Here is a 24,636-nt window from a genome sequence, read left to right on the forward strand (position 1 = left end):
CTTGCCCGGCTAGTTTTTTGTATTTTTTAGTAGAGACGGGGTTTCATGGTGTTAGCCAGGATGGTCTCGATCTCCTAACCTCGTGATCCACCCGTCTCGGCCTCCCAAAGTGCTGGGATTACAGGCTTGAGCCACCGCGCCCGGCCAACTTTTGTATTTTTAGTTGAGACAGGGTTTCACCATATTGTCCAGGCTGGTCTCAAACTCCTGACCTTGTAATCCGCCTGCCTCAGCCTCCCAAAGTGCTGGGATTACAGGCGTGAGCCACTGCACCTGGCCCAGACAAATTTCTGTATGTAAACAGTATTCTGCACACACTTACAATTCATGATATATGTATATGCATATGTGTGTGTACACAGAAATAGTATAAGTAAATTTTAAAGGATATTTTCCTAATATTAATTTAATCCTTGACATGTTTTATCTGTCTCATTTTTAAAATTACTTTTCAAAACAAAGTTAATGTCTACCTCTTTTGATTCGTTTCTCTTCTTCCTGGTCATTGTTTGTATTGTGCTAAACTCTTATATGGCTGTCTCTTAAATATTAATAATATTGTTATACATGTCTTTGTATGTGTACAAGATAGAATACAAAGCTCATATCAAGAAGACCAATGAAGTATTTTTAAAACCTCATTATACCAGTTTGTTTAGCTGTAATTTTGAACAAATGCTACTTTATGCTAAGAAACCTTTTCTAAATTAATATGCCCAAACACTGATTTTTATCCATAAAATTCAAGAACCTAAGAAATAAGTCATATAGAATGTGTATGCCTTCACCATCTGACCTTTATCATTTACTTTGGTAAGTGTACTTGCATTGCAAACAGGGACAATGGTAATCCTTAATAAAAATGAATGCTTGTAGAGATAAGAGAAAATATCATGGCTTAGTGAGTCTAATAAATATAATTCACTTTTCAATCCCACTGAAATAGTGAAATTTTCTCCTCTATATTTAAAGGACCGATTTTTAATGATAACAATAATAAATTGAAAGATAACTTTTATAAGAATACTAGATTTTTCTAGGAGACTTTATTTTCTCAAGCTTTAGTAAGAGGGAATGGTAATGTGTATTTACAAAAACATATCAAATCTCTATCTTTGTGCTCTGGATTCTGATGTAAATTGTTAACATTCTTTTATCAGCAACAGAAAGGAAATCTTAGGCACTAGAGGCTACTTTGTTCTATTCACGGGAGGGAGGAAGGGGTCCCAAACCAAAGGACTTAGGAGAAGGTAGAGAAGATGGGGAAGGGAGCTATGGCAGTATCTGAGGAAATGCTCTCCACATTCAACAGGGCCAAGAGGATGGGGAGGAGAAAAGAGCAGTAGAAGGGAATGCAGCTTGAGTCTTGGAATATGGTGTCTGTGTAGTTATGACTATCAAGGGGATCAGTCTTTTCAGTCTTGTGGTGGTGATGGAGTCAGAGTCAGAAAAAGAGGGTTCCCCCCCATAATCATGTTTTGTTTCCTTTTTTAACACCTATAATTACTCTGAAAACTGTTGGAATTAACTTTAAAATGCTTGGGATTTTTCAGTTTACTCAAGTCATAGGTTTTTTTTTTTATGCCTCTTTTATTACATGTTTCTTAATATTTGTGAGAAAACAAATGTTGAGAAAGAGTGTAAGTCCCTTGCTGGTAGAATTTCTGTTCTTTAATGTGCATTACAGTACCTAATAGTTAAAACGCTTCATCAGTATTCCAACTGGAAGTCTTATCTCATTTTGTTTAATGAGCAGAGCAGGCTGAGTTTCTAGATTATGAATATGCTTAGCTTTGTATCCTTTTACTGTACCCTGTTTTACCTGCAGTGCTAAAACAGTGCCTAGCACATCCTAGGTGCTCAACAAATAATTTGCTGAATTACCTCATGGATATTCTAAAACAGTATTGAAATCTGTTAGTGGGCTGCAAAATCAATTTAGTATGCCCCAACTAGTATATTTTTGATCAATGAAATAGAAAAGAAAATGTAAAGAACATTGCATGGCTAGGGTAGTATTTTGTGGAAGCTCTTTCTGTTAGCTTATATACATGAGTGCTAGGTAATAATCTGTTTTGTGAGTCATTAAAATCATTTCAGTGGGTCATGGCTGTTATTAAAAAACACCAAATAGAATAAGATAAAATAGAATGGGATAAAAAAACAGCAGTTATTACATGTAATAAGTATTTGTTTCATGAAACTTTTTGTTACACATTATAAATATATGTCTAATGGACTGTAATGTAAGTTAATTTCCTATTGTGGGAAGAATTTTAGAAAGTTGAAAAATACTGCTTTAGGATCAGGCCTCTGAGTTGCTCAACTCTGTAGGAGATGGTCTATGGAGCTGTTCTCCAGGGAGCATATTTATCAGGCTACAGTGAGAAAGGGGTCCCTGTGGAGTTACACAGCACTGGAGCCCTGCTCTAGTATGTCTGTGATGAATTCTCTCTCTTATACCTGTGCCCATGGGTCTTGGATAGATACTCCGGACTTCCCTGGACTAGCTCCAACCCCAGGAATACCTCAGCAACTCCTTCAGACTTCTGTTGTCTAGTTCCACTTTTAATCTGTAAAAAGGTGAGTTGTTACTTCAAATCTGTAAGTAGCATAAGGCTTAGAAATAATTTTTACTTTACTCTTGGCTTGGCTGGCATTAATGTTATTTGATAAAAGTTCCTAGAAGGTAAGAATTTTATGATTTGAATTATTTAGTACTACATGCATGAAAAAACTAAATCCATTTTGATGACACCATAGGAGTATTTTTTAGCATTATTTTTTTGACTCAAACATTGCAGAATTAACATTATTCCATAGAATCTGGGTACGTTTTGCAACTGTGTAAATGTTTTTTGGACCACTTGATTTTAGTAATAATAGCTTAGGCATCTTCTAGAGAACTGAAGGATTTCTAGTGGGTTTATAAGTGAGCTCAGTGTATTGTAATGGAATAAAATTCTCCCAGTTTGCACACTGGGACAATTTATTTCTTGAAAGGTACAAAATAGATCACTGAATCAGCAAACATCACCACTCTGAGTTCTGTCATCACCTTTGATTACATAGACTCAACGTCTACAGCTGAACATGTTTTAACTCCTTTTTTTTTTAATACAAGGAAACGTTAAACCTGGAATATGTAAAAAAAATAAGTGGGGTAACCCTGATATTAGGTAGACCTTCTCAAACAACAAGGCATTGACTATATTAAGAATATCTTACAGCAAAGAATAAATGGCTCATTTTGCAAAAATTTACTAAAATAATGGACATGGATTTTTATCACACAACCCAGAATTTAGTATAGTTTTGTTGTTTGGTTAAAAAACAAGTGCAGAGGACAATTTTTAACCTATAAACTTTGTGCATCAGATGGGGGATAAAATCTAAGCATTTAAAAATTTGAGTGAAAACACGTTCACTAGCAACTCATGTTTATTCAGTCACAGCCATCAAGGAGGCTCTTCCTCTTTCTTCAGTCTACATTAATCTATGTAACACTGAATTATTTCCATACAAACCTCTCATCTCCTGAGAAGAATACTTTATAGTGTAATCCACCTTTGAGCATTTTTATCCCTTAATCTTTCTGCCCCTGTAGCTTCATCTAGAAAAAACAGGGTGACAACTCCCTTTATTTTCTTTACTGCTATGTTCCAAGAACAAATGAACAAACAGGACATAAAAACCAAACTCATTACTTTGTAGTCTTTTACCCAAAGAGTTCTTTTGTGGTCTCACTATTTCATTGTCTTATACCTACCATATTAATGGCTGTCCTGAGTTTCAATCAAATGTATTTTGTGCTGAAAGAAAACTTACTTTTGCAGTTAAAAAAATATAAGTATATAAATACTCAAGAACACTTATTTATTTGTAGGCTTATTTATATTCTTGTCATGCATATCTTTAAGAGTTAAGGCAAATAAATGTTTGAATTATTTTCTCTTCTGGCACAAACCCATAGCGTGTCCCCTCAGAGGATTAAATTTTCATGTGTTTAAAAGAGCTGACTAAATGTTTTTTTTATTAGGAAGAAATAAGAGAACATAAAAGTCATTTTAAAGTGAAAAAAGTTATGTTGTGTTGAATGACTTAATGACTTTATCATACTGGAGGAAGGCAGGGCTGCTAATAAGTATGTTGGCAGAATAATCTAAATCTTTTTCCTTCTTTGAAAATTGTGAAAAACTGCAGGGCAAAGGAAAGGATGAGTCATTGTGTGGATACTAACAGGGCTAAGTCCTCTGCAGGGGCTTGGGTTACTGGCATGTGTTTTTGTTATCTGGTAAGTAGGTGTGCAGTAGTCAGAGGACTAAAGAGGCCTGGGCATTTTGAAGTTTGCCAGGCAAGGGCACTTGATTTTGGAGTCTTCCTTAAGCCATAATATTGTAGGACATGTGCTATAGACACTCACATGCTGAAATGCGTCTCTCTTTAAAAATGGAAAGTTGCTTTAAACGTATGCTACTGACGGATTTCCAGAACATACCTGCATTTGGCAGTTTGAGTGTTTGGACTGAGAATTGGGAACTTTGGGGTTTGGATGCCAGATCCAACAGAGATTTGCTTTACAACTTGAGGAATGTCACCAAGTATCCTACTGATGAGTTTCTAAATCTGTTACATGGAAATATTAAACTCTATCTGTAATTTGATATTGAAAAAGCCAGTGGAAATCTGTAAACTTTAAAATGCAAAGTATTTTGAAGCTTTAGTGGAGAGGCAACTTGAAAACACAAATTACAATTAATAAAGCCTTGTATATTCATAAGTTTTAGAAATTCTTCCAAGTATTTAATATCTTTTATCAGATTTTGCTACTATCTTTGCCTTCAATTCCCATACTTTAGTTGTATGTTTTAAATGTGCTCCATAGAATTCACATATAGGCCTAAAAATCAATATTTGGATTGTTTTGCATAGGAAAACTCTCTTTAAAAGAAGATGTAAAAATAGATTACCAATGGAACTAAGCATTTTTCAGCGCAAGTTATTTCTTATCTTCTTAATGTCTTCATGTAATATTTTTGAACTTTTACTTAGGAGAGTGGAAAAAGGCACTGGATTTAGCAGGAGGTCACCTGAGTTGTGTCTAAGCTCTGTAACCACAGAGTACAGCTGGACCATGTTACCTGCTGGTTTCTTTCATCCTCACTGTGCTACCATGCTTGGAATGACATGATTAGCATCTGCATCTCTTTTAAAGGCCTACTGACATGTCACCTACTAGGAAACCCATTCTAATTTGAGTGAGGTGATAATTCATTAAAAGAAAGGTCACCAAATGTGATTCACTAATAAGGGGCAGTTTTCTTGACATTTTGGGTATTTCTTCTTCTGCACTGACATAAAAATTCTAGTCATTACTTGCTATAATATTGGCAAAAATAGCCGACTTTCATCTGAAGTATATCAATAGTTAACAAATGTGGCTTTTAACATGCATTAGTGTGATTTAATTCATTATCTATTGAACATTTTAAAAGATTTTGAAAGGGAAAACAATACTTTTGAGCACTAAATGTCTCAGATGAATTTATGCAGCTGGGAGGAAAATGGATTTTAGAATCAGATGAACCTCAGTTCAAATCCTGAGGTTTTGATATGGAACAGTTACTTTTTTTGAGCCTCAGCCTCCTGATCTGTAAAATTGAACAATAATACTTTATACTTTAGAAAACTGCACAGATTAGAAATAATATAGGGAAATCACCTGGTACATAATAGGTCCTTGATGATAGATAGCTATAGCAACATTTTAAGAATAAAATGTGGTTTTCTTCTAATGTCTTTCTGGTATCATAGGAATACTCAGTAATACTCCTACAGGGATAGTTGTGACTATCATTTACTGTCTCATTCTGAATGCCTACTTTTAAGGCTCAATGGTTATTTGATGAATGAATAAATATCAGTGTAAATAGATATTTAGGCTAGGCAATTACAGTGATGGTACATTCAGCTGACACAGTTCACTACATGGCAAAAGGAAACATGGCATCAGAGACTGCTTCAATATTTAGCTCATCAAAAGAATTACATTCATTAGTAAATCAATCCGTTTTCATAACCAGCTGCATATCAGACCTATGAATGTTAATTAGTACTTAATTTTATTAGGTTTAACACTTAAAAAATTCATACTTAGATATTTATTAAGCACATACTTCCTGTTAGCTTACACTAGTTGGTCATATTCATATCATTACTAGACATGTATCCTTATCCTTTTTAGCTATTTATATGCTAACACTTTTCTGACACTAATACATTTTTAACCTATATGCTTTGACACCCCGAGCAGTAACAGTACAGGTCAGATGTTTTACAATGAAACAAACAAACAAAAATGACCAAAACAGTATTAAGTAAGTCTAAACTTGACCATCAAAAGAAACAAGAATATAAGTAAATGTTGGTCTTTTCCATTATAGATGAATTGAAATATATCAATGAAATACATATACTTTGCACATGAACTTAGACCTGAAATGAAGTAAACTGAGGTAAGGGGTATCAAAATTGTATAATACAATAAGACTAAAAATGTCTCATCAAAATTATTTAAGGTATGCTCAATAAATACGGTGTATTTTAAATAGTTATGAACTCTGTATAACTTTTCTGCTAAATACATAAAATAAAATTTTCATTTGTGTCAAGTTATTGAAAAAGAAATATGATGAGTGAGTGAAAAATTGGAAGCCGCCTATGAGATAAGTATACTGTTAGACACATAAAAAATAAAGTTTCATGAGATTCTTTATACTAAGAATATCAAGAAGGCACTAATAATTTCAAATATCTTCTAAACCATATTATATATAATATATATTTAACATAAGAGGTCATTGAATAGTTCTTCATTAAATAGTGACATCAAAACATAACACAGAACACAAGATGTGAAGGATGGCAGGTGTAAGTGGCAACACCAGGAAGGAAAACACTTTTACTATCAGCAACAAAGACATGTGGGTTAGAATGCTTTTCCAGCATGATGGTATTATACTTACACACTAGCTTATTATTAAAAACCTCAGCAGTTTTCTCATTTCCAGTAGCAATCTGGTTTTTATAGCACACTGTTTTCACGGTGAATAATACTGTCTTTACAATCATCTTTTATTTCCTCCTTGTCATTTCTCACAAATAATTAGTGTTGAATTTTAAATATTTTTTCTGATGTTTTCATAGTCAAATTTTCTGATGCCTAAGCACCTCTTAGGTGCTTCTGTACAGCTTTTATGACAATTTCTGAGGACCCTATTGCACAAAACACAGGTCTTTTTCTAATGTGCCTGCTTTTAAATAAATTTGTTTCCTTAATTAATAGCGGATGAAGAGATACAATAGATTTGGGTTCAAAATCTTAATGTCAATGGTAAAAATGGTTTAGTTCTACAAGAAGATCAAAAAGCAATTTCAAGATTAAAAATTCTGGAAATCAGGTTTTCAAGCCTTTTTTATTAGAAAACTTTAAATTAGCTTTTTTTTTTTTTCTTTTTTCCTTAACGGAGTAGCCAATATCCATTTTTGAGTTTTCTCAAACAAATAATAATAAAGGATAGCAAACTAGGATATGAAAACACATTAGAAGACAGCTTTCTACTTTGTACAACTTCTAGTTACCTTTTCGTATCCATTCACCTACTTCTGTTCAGCAGCAAGAAAAAAAATCCATTTATTTTTGCCTTTTTGGATTTTCCAAGATAAACTTCATTTACCTGAATACAAACAAAAGCTAGGGAGATGGCTTTTATATTGGCATAGACCAAGGACATGTCTCACGAACCAGGAAACCCTGCCTTGTATGGCTTATTTTGCATTTTGGAGTCCACTGGTTATACAACCAAGTGAAAGTCGAACAATATTCAAAATGACACAGATTGACAACAAATAATGGAAACACATGGAATCCTCTTAGCTGTTAATCTTTCAAATAGACAAATCCCTAGCATTCTGTAAATAACATTATAAATACTAAAGAAATGAAGAGAATTTCACAATGGGGAAAGGATCATTTCTTATCATAATAAATATTTTGGTACAAATTTTTAAAAAAGTAGAAAAGTTTAGTACCTTTGGGTACTTTTTTCTAATAAAACCATACCTGCTTCAGAACTTGTTTGATTATAGCTGCTAACAATGCTGTTTGGTATCACTGGAGTGGAGGACGTTGAAATTCTTGACTGAGGTGGATTGGGATGTAAGGAATTTCCTAAAGCCATGCCCGACTGACTGAGCATCCCACAGTTCCCGCTAGCCTGAATCTGATTTATTAAACCTGCAAGATGGTGGTTGGGGACTGGACTGTTACTGTGAACAAAGTTAGTGTTTGCATTGTGGCAGTGCACGGCTTCCCCTCTTAAAGGTAAGTTCTGTGTCAGTGAATTCTGAAGAACACTAGAGTTCATACTGGGATCTGTAAAATGCAGCTGGTTAGCAGAGCAAGGCAAAGCAGTATTTGAGGCCCCACAACCCGGGGTACTATTGCTACTCAAGTGAGAGCTTTGACAACTCATAGACTGTAGTAACTGAGACATTGAACTGATGGGAAATGAACCCTGACCCTGCTTCCTTAGCAAGTCAGGTCCAGGTTTAGGAACTGCAGAACTATCCATTTGAGACTGTCTCAGCAAACTCAACACTGTCGTAGGTGGTTGTTTTCTTTTCCGCAGTGAGTCTTTTTGCTGGGACATCAGCTTATCTCTTAGTGCTGCTCGACCACTTTGCCCTTCACCTGTTGGGAGAAGCATGTTGGCAGTAGGAGGGAACATGGTGTTTAAAGTGCTATGTCCTTCAGTGTTGCCACTGCCGGCAACAGCTCCAGAATTGCTACTGCTGCTACTGTTGTTACCAGCAAGTTTGTTTTGATTTGCTAGCTGTGCTTTGGCTGCTGCTGAGAGTAAACTACTTGCTGGAAAGGAGGCAGCATTGTGCTGGTTCAAGATCTGATTTAAAGGCATTCCCAGCAAACCAGGCTGACTCTTTACAGAACCACTTCCGGCAGATGCAGTAGGAAAAGCTGCACTGCTTGGGGTATTTAGTACATTACTTATTCCAGCAATTAATGGGTTAGGGATATCCTTGTACTGATGGTGTCCATCGGACTTGGTAGAAGGGCTTGATGGCATTGATGGCCTTGGGGACCCTATTGTTGACCTTGGTGACCTGGGTGGAACCTTAATACCACTACAAGTGGCCTGGGGTCCTACAGGTGGCATCATGAAATTTCCATGATCTGATGATGTGGAAGATGAGCGTGATCTTTGGGGCGATGCCTCAATCCTTCCAATTCCAGTCCCCATCATGTGCACTGGGGATGTCACTGGAGAAGGGGACAAGGAGGTTGAAGCTGAATGCTGAACTCTTTGTACATGACTCCCATGATTCATGTGGCCAGGTTTTACAGTTGGCAATGGGAGATTACTTGGCAAAGGAACAACAGCAGGAGGCATGCTTACATTCATCATAGGTACCTGAGAGTGGACATTTGAATGGAAACTGGTTGGATTAATGATAACAGGGTTCTGATTCACTGGTTTACTAGGAATAGGGTCAAGAATGCCAAGTGGATCTTTCTCAGATGTTAATGGCTTTTTCTGAAGAGCACAAGAAGGTGGAGGAGGGGGAGGTGGGCCTTGGGGTGGTTTGTGGTGGAACATTGCTCGTGGTATTTCCATATTAGTTGAAAAATTACACATTGGTTTTTTCATTACTGGACTCTTTGTAGTCAAGGTTGGGGAAAGAGGTATATTAGTCCTTCCAGCCATTGCACAGGATGACTGTACAGGAGAACCATGTAGCATTACTGAAGGTGGAGAAAGAGGAGTCCTGTTCAGGTGAATAGGACTAGAATTGGGAGCTCCATGAAAACCAGGATTATTTCTTGTGAAAACATCAGGACTTCCAAGTGGGTCAGTCCTTGGAGAGATTGAACCATCTCCATATATCTGGGAACCTGATGACGCTGGGCTGGGCAGGCCTCCATGGCTGCCACGGAATGGAGATTTCTGTCCATGTTCACTGCTGCCCAATCTCTGTCGGGGGTAGACAGGGTGGAGTTCTTGTTGTTGGCTTCCAGGCAGTTCTTGTACATATAGCCTTCCTACGGCATTTGATGATCCAATCATTAACTTGAAAGGATTCTTACATTCAGGCATTACAGAATTTGTAATTCCTTCATGAGACTTATTTCTTACTGATCTTGGAGTTGCTGCCCGAGAAGGTACTACTGGAGTTGCATCTGATGTGAAAGAGAAAAAAAGAATTCTGTTAACAGTCTCAACTCTTTTGTGGGGGAGGGAGGGAAGGAATGGAGTAAATCAGGACGGGAGAGGGAGGAAGGACATCTGGAAATTTGAATCTGTAAATAAAAGCTGTGATTCTATGCAATTAAAAATAGTTCTATATATTAATACTATTTTAAATTTTGATTTAAAAAATGTACATTATTTTCCCTTTGTTGACCAAAGGTGTTCGGCAACTGCTCATTGTGCTTATTTACTTTTTATCTGTTGAGAAAGCATGGGCATCTAAAGCAATACATAATGACATTAGCCATTCTAATAATATTTAGAATATGCAAAATCAAGACTGGCAGTCCAGATGGAAATGGTGATATTACTATTTTGTTGGATTTAGAATTTTTAAGAATGCAGTTACAATAGAAAATTGTGATCTGTGTGGCATAATATTTTCTTGGGCGATTTAAATGAATTGCCATTTTCACCACAAAATGTTCACCCTTATAAAAAATGTTTCTGTTATCTTACTGCAACCTTCTCAGAACAGGTATAGTAATATTTCTTTATCCCAACATTGTCACTATGAGAGTAAGACTTAATTTCTGTCTAATGGGATTCCAAATCTCTTATAATGGGAGTAATAAGAAGAATAAATGCAGTGATATTGCAAACTAACCCATGCTTAGTTTCACATCGTGTTTCTAACGCTGTGATTTCTTTGCCCTTAATTAGTCATTGTTATAAAAACAGCCACAGCCTTTTACCTCAACTTAGGTAAAAGACTGCAATTCCTTCATTAGATAATTGGGCATATTCAGGGTGGTATGGCCACAAACTTCAATTCTTTTATTAGGATAGGTTTCTCATGTAAAATTTAGTTGAAGTGCTAAAACCTTCAGTACTGGGTTCCAATTGCATATTCTCTTTTTACATGAGTGCATTTCTCCTTCCCTGGCTTTTTGGAATCCCTTCAGTTTTTCTGGAGATCAGACAGAATACAGGCAACAAAAGCAAGCAGACTCATCATTCAGAATTTTCATTCTATCACATCAGAATTCTAGATTTCAGTTTTTTAGCCCCTTGCGATATCTAACTATTTTATAAAGTTATGCCTTTTAAAATGAAAATGGCAAATAAAATTTGTTTCATATGCCAATTCCCACCAACTGGTGGTAGCTGCTTAGAAAGCTGTGTTGGAAAGGAAGCTGAACTCTAGCTGGGCTCCATGAGAAAATGCCAATGAGTCTGTTATAGGCATAGGAGATGAGAATGGCACCATTCAAACTATACATCTGTCATACCTATTTTGAGACTTATATTAGCAAGTAGAGTTATATTCATCTGCAATCATAGGTACGCTTACTTAAATGGGGATAATTACACATTTAAGATTAAATATATTTATCCTATCTGCTAGACACTATACAGGTCAAATCATATCGTAACAATTTCTGAGATAGTGGTTCTCAACCTGGGGTCCAAATAAATCTACATAGGGCACATTTAACTAGTAAGAGAATGCAGTGAACATATGTTTTTCTTGGAAAACGTGGACTTTCTCATTTTATCATGGTAGAGGTTCTTTGATAGAATGATTTCTGGATATAATATATGAAAAGTTGAGATCCAATGATATGAGAGAATTACAGTAGGTAAACTCAACTGCAGCTTATTTTCTTGTTAAACAGAGATTTTTAAAGTTTGTAATTAAAGGAATAAAATGAAAAATATTAATATTTTGGGCACTATGCTTGGCATATAGTGAGAACACTAATATCATTAGCATTATCCTATGACTGACCATGTTCTCTATAGTGACAAAACAACCTACTTGTATTTTTTCTTGGGTATCAATGTATTTATATAATTATCTACAGTTCAGTGATTAAAAATACAGACACTGGAATTTTTATATTCGACTAACAGAATTTAGATAATAACTGTGGTTCAGAAAAAATTTCTTCAAAACTTAGGGAAAAATAGTTACTATCTTACAAACAATTGAAATACAAAATAAACAAAAGTAAGGCTGATATTTTGTTACAGAGTTGGCAAGTGGAAATGCTAGGCACCCATTAAGTGCTTTCATGTATATTCAAGTAGACCTTCCAAAAGAATAAAAAGAAACAGATGCTTATGTATTTAAATAATGGGAGGTGAAAAACTACTAAGTCAGTCTTCTGAACTTTTAATTATTCAAATCTCAACCTTATGATAATATAGTTTAAAATTAGGAAACTAAAATAAATGCTATGTCTGAAGCTGGTAAAAGTAATCAATCCCATAAAGAGTATCATTTTAAAAGGGAACGGAGGTATACCTATTATTACCTGTGCTAGTTAAATATTTACCTTTAATTTCAATAATTAAACTTGTATATATAGGTATGACAAAGAAGCCATATCTAGATTCTGCCAGGGTCTTTAGAAAGGCAATAAGCAGACTCTTTAGAAACTGGTAAAACTGTATGATATAATGTGATGTGAGAGCAACCACAGGTAAGATTATGTCCATGGTAGTATGCAAAAAAAAAAAAAAAAAAAAGAAAACATAGTTACACCTCTTCACATGAATTCTAAGTGTGAATCTTTAATTACCTGCATGACATGGCAACTGTTCTTCTTTGTATCCAAAGCAATCAATGATTTGGCCCCAATTTACCTACATCAGTCTAATCAAGTCAGTTTCTACAACATCCCTTATTATGCTACACTCATTATGGAGAAGGTTTTTCCTATCCCCCTTAGATGTCTAAATCCTACTATTTTCTAAGGCTGGTCCAAATCTGAGTTCTGCCATAAAGCCTTCTCTGATCACTACAGGTTATACTCTTCATCCCTATTTTTCAGAGTTCCGTTGGAAAGTATCAATAATCCCTCATAAACAAATGCTTTGGTGTTTAGCCATATTTTATTCTGAATTAATATTCAAACATTAGATTATAAGATTTTGGAGAGCATTCATATTCTATCCCTTACAAAGAGAAGTTCCTCAGTCCCAAAGTATTAAAAAGTGTAATTCCACAGAGTACACATTGATCATAAAGGGAAAAGGGTATTTCAATAATGGGAAAATCAAATGGACATAGTTTTAACTAAGCGATCAAACTTAATGTTATCAAAATGGGATAAACTGACATTATGTGTCTACTGATGAGGAACTAACATCATCTATACAGTATTCCTAGCAAAATGTGTTTAGCCTGAACATAAATATGAGGAAAATCCAAACTGAGGAACATTGTGCAAAGCTGGCCTAGACTCTTCAAAAAATTTAATGTCACGAAAAATTGAAAAAGACTTGTTAATTGATATAAAGACACGTAACAACTAAATGCTGTGTACAATCTTTGATTGCATTGTAAATCTTTAAAAAGACTGACTTCTTTTTTTTTTTTTTTTAAATCGAGACAGAGTTTTGCTCTATCACCCAGGTTGGAGCACAGTGGTGTGATCATGGCTCACTGCAGCCTCCAACTTCTGGGCTCAAGTGATCTCCCATCTCAGCCTTCCGAGTAGCTAAGATTAAAGGTGTGAGCTACCACCATGCCTGGCTAGTTTTTTTTTTTTTTTCCTTTTTAAATTATTTTAGAGACAGGTCTTGCTGTGTTCCCTAGACTGGTCTCAAACTCCTAGCCTCAAGCAATCCTCTCACTTCAGCCCCCCAAAATGCTGAGATTACAGGCATGAGCTACTGCACCTGGTCAAGACTGAATTTCTGTGAAACTATGAGAGACACTGTTAGGACAATTGGAGAAATCTGAATATAGATTGCATGTTAGATAATAATATTATATCAGTGTTAAATTTCCTGAATGTGAGCCTTAAACTGTGTTTACGTAAGAGTGTGCCCTTGTACTCTGAAATATTTAGGGTTGAATTGTCACAATAACTGCAACTTTTGCCACAAAATGTAAGTTTAGATGAAGGATACTCCACGAACTATTCTTGCAACTTTTCTGCAGCTTTGAAATCTTTAAAAAAGAAAGCCCCCATGCATGCGCATATGTGGTGGTGGGGATATAAAAAGTTTTCAGCAAGGTGATTTCTGTTTAGTAGGTGTTTGACAAATAACTAAAAGAACAACACTGCTTTTGGGGACTTGATACCACACATTCCAATTCACCCCCGGGAAAAAGGCTACATTTATTTCTTAAAAACCAAGTGAAGATTTGTTAGCTCAGCTTTACACACTCGCAGAGCATTTGTATGTACTAATTAGTGTTTATTCTGCCTGTTTAACTGAATGCTCTGGGTAAGAAATTTTGGGAAATAGCTTCACTGTATTTTTTCAGAACTAGTTTGCTATTTGTAATAAAATGATAGAACATACAGAATTTTAAAAGCATTGTGCATGGTTGAAAAGTAGAATGAGAAAATGCTTGGCAAAATGATTTCTAGTAACTCCTTCCCTAGGGAGAGGAGAATTCCTGAACCTTCCACCATATTACATACTTGTTCCTCCTCCAGGACTGGTGAGCACCAGAGAAGGATGTGGGGCTTCCATGCTTTTATGAAGTGTGGCCACTGCAATAATTTTTCTTTTATGTATGCATAGCTTTGTGACATCTTCATCTGCCTTAACATCTTCTGCAGTTCTCTGTTTCACAGCAGCTCCAGGATCAAAATTAAACACCTGGAAAAAGCACAGCCTTTGTTTAGAATATGTCTGTAAAAACATTTAATAAAAAGATCCCTTTGTTTAAAAAAAAAAGTTGTGCATAGATTAAGCCATAAATCTGAATAAAACTTTCTCAAGTTTTTAAGAAAGGCAACGTTATATAACTTAGTAATACTTCTGCTGAACTCAAGCTTTTGGTGGCAAAGTAAATAATGAATATTATCCTAATTCTAAGACAGCCAAGATAAACATATGAAAAGGTATAATATCTGATAATGTTCTAAATTTTAGATACCTCCTGATGTTCTAACAGTGTAAAAACAGATGAAATACACTTAAAAAAGACAAAACAAAAAGCTATGATATTTCTACATTTAACTTTTCCTTGGCTTCATTTTATTACTATGTTAATATTATCCTGTCACTGATTTTGAAAATCTATTACTTGTTTTTTTAAGAATTTATTTATTATGTAAATCCTTTTCTTTGAATGTGGTGACACACAAATGAAAAGGAAAAATTGTCTAAACTTTACTTTTAAAATTAGTATTATAATAGACATTCACAAAATAATGACCTATTTCTATAGCAAATAATATTTTACCATTTTACATGATTTTACTTTTCACCTTACAAATTAGTAAAACAGTTTCATATTTTGGCTATGAGGGTTCAGTTTTGTGATTCTGAGAATCTATGTGGCAGATTTATCAATGCCAGTGCTAACAATAACTGCAGATTTGAGCAGTTACAGTAATGAGAGAAAATATTGCACTATTAACTGCTGAGCAGTATTAGATACAGCTCTAATGAAAAGGTACAAAGGTGGTTTTAATGAAATATTTATAGGAATATAGATTTGACATCTTTGAAAATGACTCTCAGACATGAATTATTTTCCACAATTTTTAAGTATTCCAAAATGCATGCAAAATATGATAATTAGGTAAAGAATTAAAATGTATGATCGGAGAAGTAATAAAAAATAAAATGCGAAATGAGAAAGACAAATGTATAAAACACCTAAAAAATAAAATACTGCTGTAGATCTATTGTGAAATGGTTACCTTGGGAAGAATAAGAGGACATTCCAAGCCACACTTGCATGTTCCATCAGTAAGCAGGTATGTTTTAACCTGCTCCAAGCAAGATAACAAAGACCCACTGGGACTGTAAAAATAGTTTAAAAAACATCAGGAAATAATTTTGACTACACATATTATATGAAAAAAGGCATAATTTATAGTCTTACTGTCCTTTATGGGATATTTTCCCACTAAGGAAAAGCATTTTCTTTGTCAATATTATGTTAGCTACTAAATTATAGCCTTTAACACTATTGTGTTTTCTTTTGAACCAAAATATTTCTCAGAAAAATACAGATCTCCATAGAAAATTAAATAAAAGTATTTTGAAAACCAAGAGTAGACTAAAGGTGGTAAAAATGCTATTCAAAGGACAGAAGCAGGCAAGAAAGGAACAAACAAGAAAACTACATAAAAGCAACGACTCTCATTTTAAACTAGAATATCTACTTTTAAAGCTCTTTGAGGAAAAACTGAAATTTAGAAACATATTGAGGTTCGAACCAGAAAGTTGGCAAGTCCACAAAAGTTAGAGTGAACAAGTCCCTGTTTATCTTGGAATCTAGAACCAAGTTGTCCCTATGTAAAAACAGGTTTCTTTTTTCTCCCCCTCACCCGTGTGTTTCTTTAAAGATATAATAGATCAGTTATATCTGAAGATACACTGAAGAGTCAAACTCTACAGAGAGAGAGAGAGAGAGAGAGAGAGAGAGAGACAGAAATTAAGCAGAGTTGACAAAAGGTAGGAAACTTTTGAGGAAATAGGGTTTTAGGCAGCAGAAACATGCCTTGCAGGTCTTTGGGCTAGTAATTGTGTAGGTGCTTCAATGTTACTAAGTTTCAGATCACAAAAGTCAGTAAGATATGTGAATACTCGTCAATACAGACTAGGTACTAATTCAAATGACAAGAGATGTCTCTGATTTTTATTTACAATGGGAGTTATTATGTTTTATGTGAGATGGACAATCTGCATTTTAGGACTATATTAACATGTCAATGTTTTAAATTAAATACATATTATGCTTTCAAATTATATACTTTTCACTTGAGAATACCTTTCATTTATGACTATTTACCAAACCTTCACTTAAGCCCTCTGATCAAGTTCATCCAAAAACAATAATCTCCATTTCATATACAAAACTTTACAATACTGTACACAGATTATTCTATCTCTACAAAAACACAAGTAATAGTTTTTTTAAATCTATAAGTGAACCAGCTTTAAAATGCAATTCATATTTTATTTATGGACAGTTATGAAAGTAATTTCGGCACATAGAAAACCTAAACAAAAAACCTTAACTTTGTCAAATTACTCATTTACTTAGGCTAATTTTTTTCAGGTGATATGCAGAGAATTCTCATTTTAGTGACGAGTTCAACCACAGCAGGGAAGGGCAAAAAGATATTTTTGCAGGTGTGGTGATTTCAATAAAATTAAATCAGGCCGAGAGCAGTGGCTCACGCCTGTTACTCCAGCACTTTGGGAGGCTGAGGCAGGCGGATCCCTTGAGGTCAGGAATTTGAGACCAGCCTGGCCAACTTGGTGAAAACCCATCTCTACTAAAAATACAAGCATTAGCCAGGCATGGTAGTGCGTGCTTGTAATTCCAGCTACTCGGGAGGCTGAGGCACGAGAAATGTTTGAACCCAGGAGGCGGAGGTTGTAGTGAGCCAAGATGCGCCACTACACTCCAGCCTGGGCGACAGTGTGAGACTTTGTCTCAAAAACAACAAGAAAAAAGTGTAATATCTTGTTGATTTTTCATGTGAAGCATTCATGAATTTGGTGAAAAGGAACTGCCCGACATTTTAACTTAGAAGAAAGTATATGGACTGAATCCTAGAGGAATTTAATTGTAAAATTAAACCTGAAGACAAGAATTCCTTAATTCTATTAAAGTACTCCAGACGCTTTAAAAACATTTCCTCTCAATAAGTCAGTTGGGTTCTTTCTTTCAGTTGTATCTCTTTAATTAATTTCTCAGAGTAATAATTAATGGAAAAAAATAGTTAAAAAACTTACAGCATAGATAAAGCTTAGAAGATTGGAAGTAGGTGGAAAATTTAATGTGTAGCCTCAATGCCACGCTGAGGCAGGAGCAGCTGGAGACTAACCTAAAAATTATGAGCAAACTGCACATTGAGCAGGGAGCTATAGAAGGAGCTATACATGTTCAAGTAGTAATTTAGTTATATACAAACAAATTAAATCTATACTGGTTAATTTAATTTCAGAAGGTTTTACCTAAGCTAGGAAAGCTTGTTTCCAAAATAATTATCAGTATACAGATTTGAAGTTGGAGAACCGATACTAACAAGGATATCAGATAGTACAAAGTCTAGTCAGACTTGGAAAATCATGAACACGATAACCGACAGTTTCTTAGACTTTAACTTGGTTTTTGACTCCCAGACTTAATTTGGTTTTTGCCTGCAGAAATTGAAAAAGCTCATTTATCTTTCATAGGAATAAAAATGAAGTGAAAAAAAATTATCCAGATTTTAGAGTCTTTTGTTCTATGCTGAATATACATTTGCTCTTTACAGACTAGAACAAACATAAGTATAAACGTATAACACAGATAACTTGCTATATTATATTTATAACAACGTATTTCTGGTAGTTTGTTAACAGCACTGGCAATAGAAACTCTGAAGAAGTTATCTCATGTGTGCTTGTTCATCTTATCTACGATGGGATGAGCTTCATATTCTCTGCTTTCTTATCCCTTCACCCCAATAAATATGGATCACATCTTTAATATTATAGAAGTAAAATTTATGTGACAAAATGCTTTTAATCGGTAACTAGATTTACCTCAAGAAATGCCTTACACACAACAAGCAAACAAACTCAAGACAGAATCTGAACTGACTTTCTGAGTTATTATGTCATAAAATAGTCTGTGTTTACATAACCAAAAATATCTCATTTCTGTAAATACATTCTTGCTGGACTGGCAAATTCTGTTGAAGCTGGGATATAAATAGTCACACTGAAAGTAATAGCATCCATTTAATAATGGAATGTGATACCTTTTAAACAGTTATAGTCTGTTTCTAAAAGTTTTTCATTACATCACAAAGAAAGATTTATGGTATCTTCTTTCATACACTTACAGAAAAACTATGAAGTAGGGAACTTAGATGTTAACTATTTAATAAGTAAGACTAAAACTTCTTTTTAACAGTTTAATCATTCCATTCAACTTGTTCTACAAGAGATGTATAGCACTGACATTGAAAAGAGTAGGCATTTTATTTGTATGACTATTTACTTGTAAGATGCAGAGCCTTCTCCATGACTTTTTCACTTTTACTATTACATGCAAGGAAATAGATTAAAGACTATACAGAAAAAAAAGAAACGTATTTTTTGTTAACAGAAGGCATTAAGAAGTCTAATAACTGAAACTTTCTATGGATAAAAACTCAATTTTATCAAAAAAGCCAGCTGACATACTCTGAAGGACAGAGTAATTCAAGTCAAGTGATATTTCAAGTATTTTACATTCTCCTGTGAATGTGGTAATGATGATTGCATGTTTCTTTTAGAAATCATCATATTTTTCTTTGTTCTTGTTACAGAGATAAGCAGAACGACACCTTACATAAACAAGTAATGCACAAAAATTCTCTGGAAATCTAAGGTAATTAAAAACTCTCAGATGTTTCTAGCACAAAGGTCACTTATTCACCTTTATATGAGGAGCCATCAGTCACCATGTTTGGTTCTCTCCTTAGTCTTTGGAGTGCAACTTTGCAGGTACCACAGGTGATAATAAGAACTTACCTGACATAAAGCACTCCATTTTGATCCACACGACGCTGCCAACCCACAGGAACTTGTATAGCTGGAAGACCTCCTTCCTTGTCCCCTCCGTCACACTCTTTGCCTCCATTCATTTTCTGTGTCTGCTGGGGACTCTCCAAAGATATCAGCAATGAGATGATATCCTTATATTACAGAGCATGATGGCCTTCAAAAGTCGGCCAGTGCAGCACAGCTTTTCCCAGACTGTACAAAACTCATTGGGAAGCTTCAGCTCAGTTTGGAACCAAGTCCTTGAAATCTGCCATTGTGAAAAAAATCAGCTTCCCATTATAATCTACATTAAATAACCAATATTTAATTCCTAAGGATGGTCTACATGGGTGAAAATGAGTGCTTCTGACTAAGGAAAATCATAATTCACCAATGCTGGTACCTGTGTGAACGGGGGTGGGGAGTGTAAAGTTTTTAGTTCAACATTTGTCTTGAACCTTGATGTCGTACTAAAACAATCTCTATTGTTTAGAAACTGGTCTCATTTTTACAGTGTGAGTCGGTTAATATTTCCAGGTACCCGCCTTTATAGGCCACATTCTTTAAACTTTCTCTTTATCTTCCAATCTGAATCCAAGGTGTTGCAGGTTGGTTCATCTGACGTTTTCATGACTTCAAAATTCCAATAATGTAGCCTGAAACATATGTAAATATGTGAACTTGTATATTTAATGTTGAAAACTGAGACGCTTTACAATTTTAAAATAGAATAAACTACGAAGTGTACCCAATGACGTTGATGTCCTTTGCTATCAAAATCATCTGTCAAATTCAAGTTGTTTCCTTCTTCCAACTTAGTCCACTTACTCCAATTAAACCAATTTACTTGCTCTTCAGCATATTCAACTTTCTAATGACTGGAGACAGACCCATAATTATGGCATTACATATACATGGACACTCAAACATACAGACGTACACATAAGGCCTCCTTCTAACTTGACATAAAAATATATCCATCACTTCTTATGACCTGTAAACTACAGAGTTGTGTGTTAATCCAATCATATTTTAATAACTTCTTAATATTATATAACCCTTTGATTCAGTTTTCTTTTCTAATCATTATACAGTTTTAGTCTAGAGAAGAAAATGTTTATTTTTTTAAAATAAAAAGTTAGAAGGAAATAAATTTATAGTACTTTTCCAAATATAAGAGGTGGTTTCCCTCCAATATTACTGAATATGAGTGGAATTTGCTTTATAGTCAAGAGTTTACAAAATTCCTTATATTATGGGGTGCTCTTTTAATTCCCTTATTCAGTTACGAGGTGCTATTTAAGGAGGACATACTGGCTTGAAACTGCCATAATCAATGATAGTGTGGAATGCTTATAAAGGTTATCTTGAATGAGCTATTAAATAAAAAATCATGGCGAGTAAATTTTTAGAAGATTTACTATCCAGTCCTGTGGAGAATGCAACTTCACAGTTGTTAGTATTATTTGTTTTTGTAAAGAAGCCTTTTTATGACCAATTTCATATACTGTATATAGTTACATTGTGGGATTCATGAAACTACACTAAAGAATGGATGAAAAACAATTATCATAGTGTTGAATGAATGGGACTTGTGGTTTGTGATAAATATTTCAGTGGCAGCACTGTCCACAGATTCAAAAGGTTACTATATTTCAAACAATGTAAATGAAAGTGAAGATGATACACTCTGAAAAACTGTGTTAAATGACTTAAGATTCATATGAAAGTATTAAATTAAAATCATTTTAAAACATGTAAGTGAAAAAACTAATGTATTATTTTAGACAACATGCATTTCAAATATGCATGTACAACTTAATCAAGTAACAAATTAAGCACTGTAAATAGACACATAACTACTTAACTACATTCCTAAAAGTCTGTATATTTAAGTTGGCCCAAACTCTTGTTTTGGATTTCTCCTTAGGAAAGCAGGAGACCATCTTGTGGTAAAGGCCATCATATATTCAGGTATATTGATATATAAAAGGCATCATATATTCAGGTATATGCCTTCTTTGTAGCCTTGGCTCTGAGGCAGGTTAAGGGCGTTGTAATGAAGCATTTACTCACAACTGAAAGCAAGGAACTGTGGGTATGGACGTGGCAAACACTGGCGGGCAATGGGGAAAACATCAAAAATTTACTGGGAAAAATTTTGGAGTATAAAGAAAAGTACCAAGTAGTAGCAGTCCCAATAGGGTCTCAAGCTGGTAATTTGCATCACTGGCCCCAGTTCACTGTGCTATGCTTCTCACAGAAATGTCCTACCTGCAGGCATAACATCTTCCACTCACTATACCTTTGACCATGACTCCTGCTGTTCATGTCTGTGTTTATTCACATTTCATTCAACAGTTAGTGAGTAGCTACTATATGTGCTAGGTACTATGCTAGGTGCTGGGAGTACAAAGATGGTAAGTACTATGGTCTGAATGTCTGTATTCCCCCCAGAATCCACACGTTGAAATCCTAACCCCCAAGGTGATGGTATTAGGAGATAGAGCCTTTGGGAGATGATTAGGTCATGGGGGCAGAGCCATCATGAATGGCATTAGGCCATAAAGAGCTCTCTTCCAACATGTGAGTTTACAGCAAAAAGACCATATGCACCAGAAAGTAGTCCCTTACCAGACACTGGATCTGCCAGTGCCTTAATCTTGCCAGCCTCCAGAATTATGATACAAAAGTTTATGTTGTTTATAAGCCATCTAGTTTACGGTGTTTTGTTATAGCAGCCTGAATTAAGACACCAAAATACTATTTATCCAAAGCCCAGTGCAATATTTGGCTCTAATGAGCTACTCAATGTGGAAGAACAGAAAGGAAAGAGGACGGGAGGGATGAGGATGGGTCAATCCTTGTTCACAAGGAGTTTGTGGCCTCATGGAATTTCTAGTGCTTGTGAAAGTGGTATGAACTTTGTGCCATCCTGGACCACTAGTTTTGTCAAATAGCAACAGACTCTGATGACCAAACTTGTTTTTTTATAGTCCCTTTTCATGCCTGTTTTATTACCTCGCTTTTCCAAAGAAATCTCTTCAGTGGTCTCATCATTATACACTGGGCCCATTCCCATTTTCCCTACTTTTCAGCTTTCTGTTTGATACCTTTTTTTTTCTTCCTGCCTCCTCTTAAATGTGGCTCTAACTTCCCTGAGACTGGCTGGCTCACTCCATTAAGTAATCTGTGGATCTGCCATCTAATAACATTGCAGTGATTGCTGCCAAATGCTTCCCTCACATTTCAGTAATCAAAAATACCAATATCTGATGGCTGGGTTTTGCTTAAACCAGCAGTTCTCTAACATAGTTCTGGGACAAACATCATTATTGCCAGTAACACCGGGGAACTTGTCAAAAATGCAAATTCACAGGCCCAATCTCAGACTTAATGAATCAGAAACTCGTGGGACAATCTATTTTTTAGTAAACCCTCTAGGTTCTTGTTCTGATGTCTGTTCGAAGTTTGATGCCTGATCAAGACTGACACCCTAATCCGTCTGCCTCTCTTCCCAAGAAAAGGCTGGTTTCACAGCTTTACATCTTGCAGGCAGCCAGCCCTCTAATTTCTTTTGTTCAGGGTTTGGGGATGGGGTATGGGAGGATCAGCCCTTTTTTGCTGCTACTTCAGCCTTCCAGAGGCAGCACAATTGTAAGGGTCTTAGGAAGCCCTCATAGCAAAAATCCAATATAGTTATCATTTATCTGTTAAGTGGCATTTTTTTCTCAACATTCATCTTGTGAATTTGGAAAATACAGAGAAGTTTGAAGATGAAAGTAAATACTGAACTGTAATCTCACTGCTGAATAATAACCATGGAAAATACAAAAAAACTATAAAACTCTAATTAAAGAAATAGAAGAGGATACAAAAAAATGGAAAGCTATTCCATGCTCATAGATTAGAAGAATTAATATTGCTAAAATGACAATGCTACCCTAAGCAATCTACAGATTCAGTGCAATCTGTATCAAATACCAATGACATTCTTCACAGAAACAAAAAAATCCTAAATGTCTGTGGAATCATTGATATGCTTTTTTTCAATCATTTGTTTTTAGAAAGTTTTAAAAGCTTACATAAAAAGCGAGTTTAGTAAACAACAACGTCCACTACTCTAAATTTACAATGTAAACATTTTGTCATTTTTGCTTATTTTAAAACATAAGATGAAAACATTACAGATGAAGTTAAATACTACCCCCACCCCCATGCCATTTTCCTTTTCAGCCCAATCCCCTCCCTTCCACCCCAGAAGCAACCAGTATTATGATTCTTGTCTGTATCCTTTCAGGTCATGTTTTAATATGTTTGTTTCCTATATATGTATACATAAACAATATTTTACTGTTATATGTATTTTGAAATTTTATATAAATACTGGTATATGGTACATATAATTCTGTAACTTGCTTTTCTAAAATTCAACATGTTTTGAGAGCCATCTCTATTGAGGTATATAGATTTATCTCTGTTGCAGATACAGGATTTCAATTCATGAATTTTTAACCTCAAAATTGTATTCTATCATATGATTATACAACTATTCATCTATTGGTAAATAATCATGTTAACAGATCTGCACATTTTCAACTTTACAGATACTGCCAAATTGTTCTCTGAAGCAGTACTGATTCCAAATATTTTCTATCTGTAAATGTGTGTCTTTTAAATATTGAATCACTACCACTTTTTTTTCTTCCTGGGCATTTTACTATGACATTAAACACTTTTCCAAAACATGATCTTTAATTGTTGGGTATAACTTTGTCATAAATGTATATATCATTTCTTTACTAATTTTCCTTTGGTGGACATAGATTTTTCTCCCAAATTTTCACAATGACAAATA

At 34.9% G+C, this 24,636-nt stretch overlaps 1 protein-coding gene across 1 annotated transcript in view; it reads right to left on the reverse strand.

The window, feature by feature from the left end:
* MBD5 (methyl-CpG binding domain protein 5) overlaps nucleotides 1-24,636 on the reverse strand; it is a 520,295-nt gene that overhangs the window by 35,342 nt on the left and 460,317 nt on the right. The window contains exons 6-9 of the mRNA XM_011943076.1: nucleotides 19,767-20,434; nucleotides 15,947-16,049; nucleotides 14,714-14,894; nucleotides 8,123-10,258 (exon numbers count right to left, since the gene is read on the reverse strand). Coding sequence (XP_011798466.1) covers nucleotides 8,123-10,258; nucleotides 14,714-14,894; nucleotides 15,947-16,049; nucleotides 19,767-19,879 — 2,533 coding nt within the window. The 5' untranslated portion in view covers nucleotides 19,880-20,434. The remainder of the gene's footprint in view (nucleotides 1-8,122; nucleotides 10,259-14,713; nucleotides 14,895-15,946; nucleotides 16,050-19,766; nucleotides 20,435-24,636) is intronic.

This window comes from Colobus angolensis, unplaced genomic scaffold (assembly GCF_000951035.1).
Source record: "Colobus angolensis palliatus isolate OR3802 unplaced genomic scaffold, Cang.pa_1.0 Scaffold215, whole genome shotgun sequence".
Lineage (NCBI taxonomy): Eukaryota > Metazoa > Chordata > Mammalia > Primates > Cercopithecidae > Colobus > Colobus angolensis.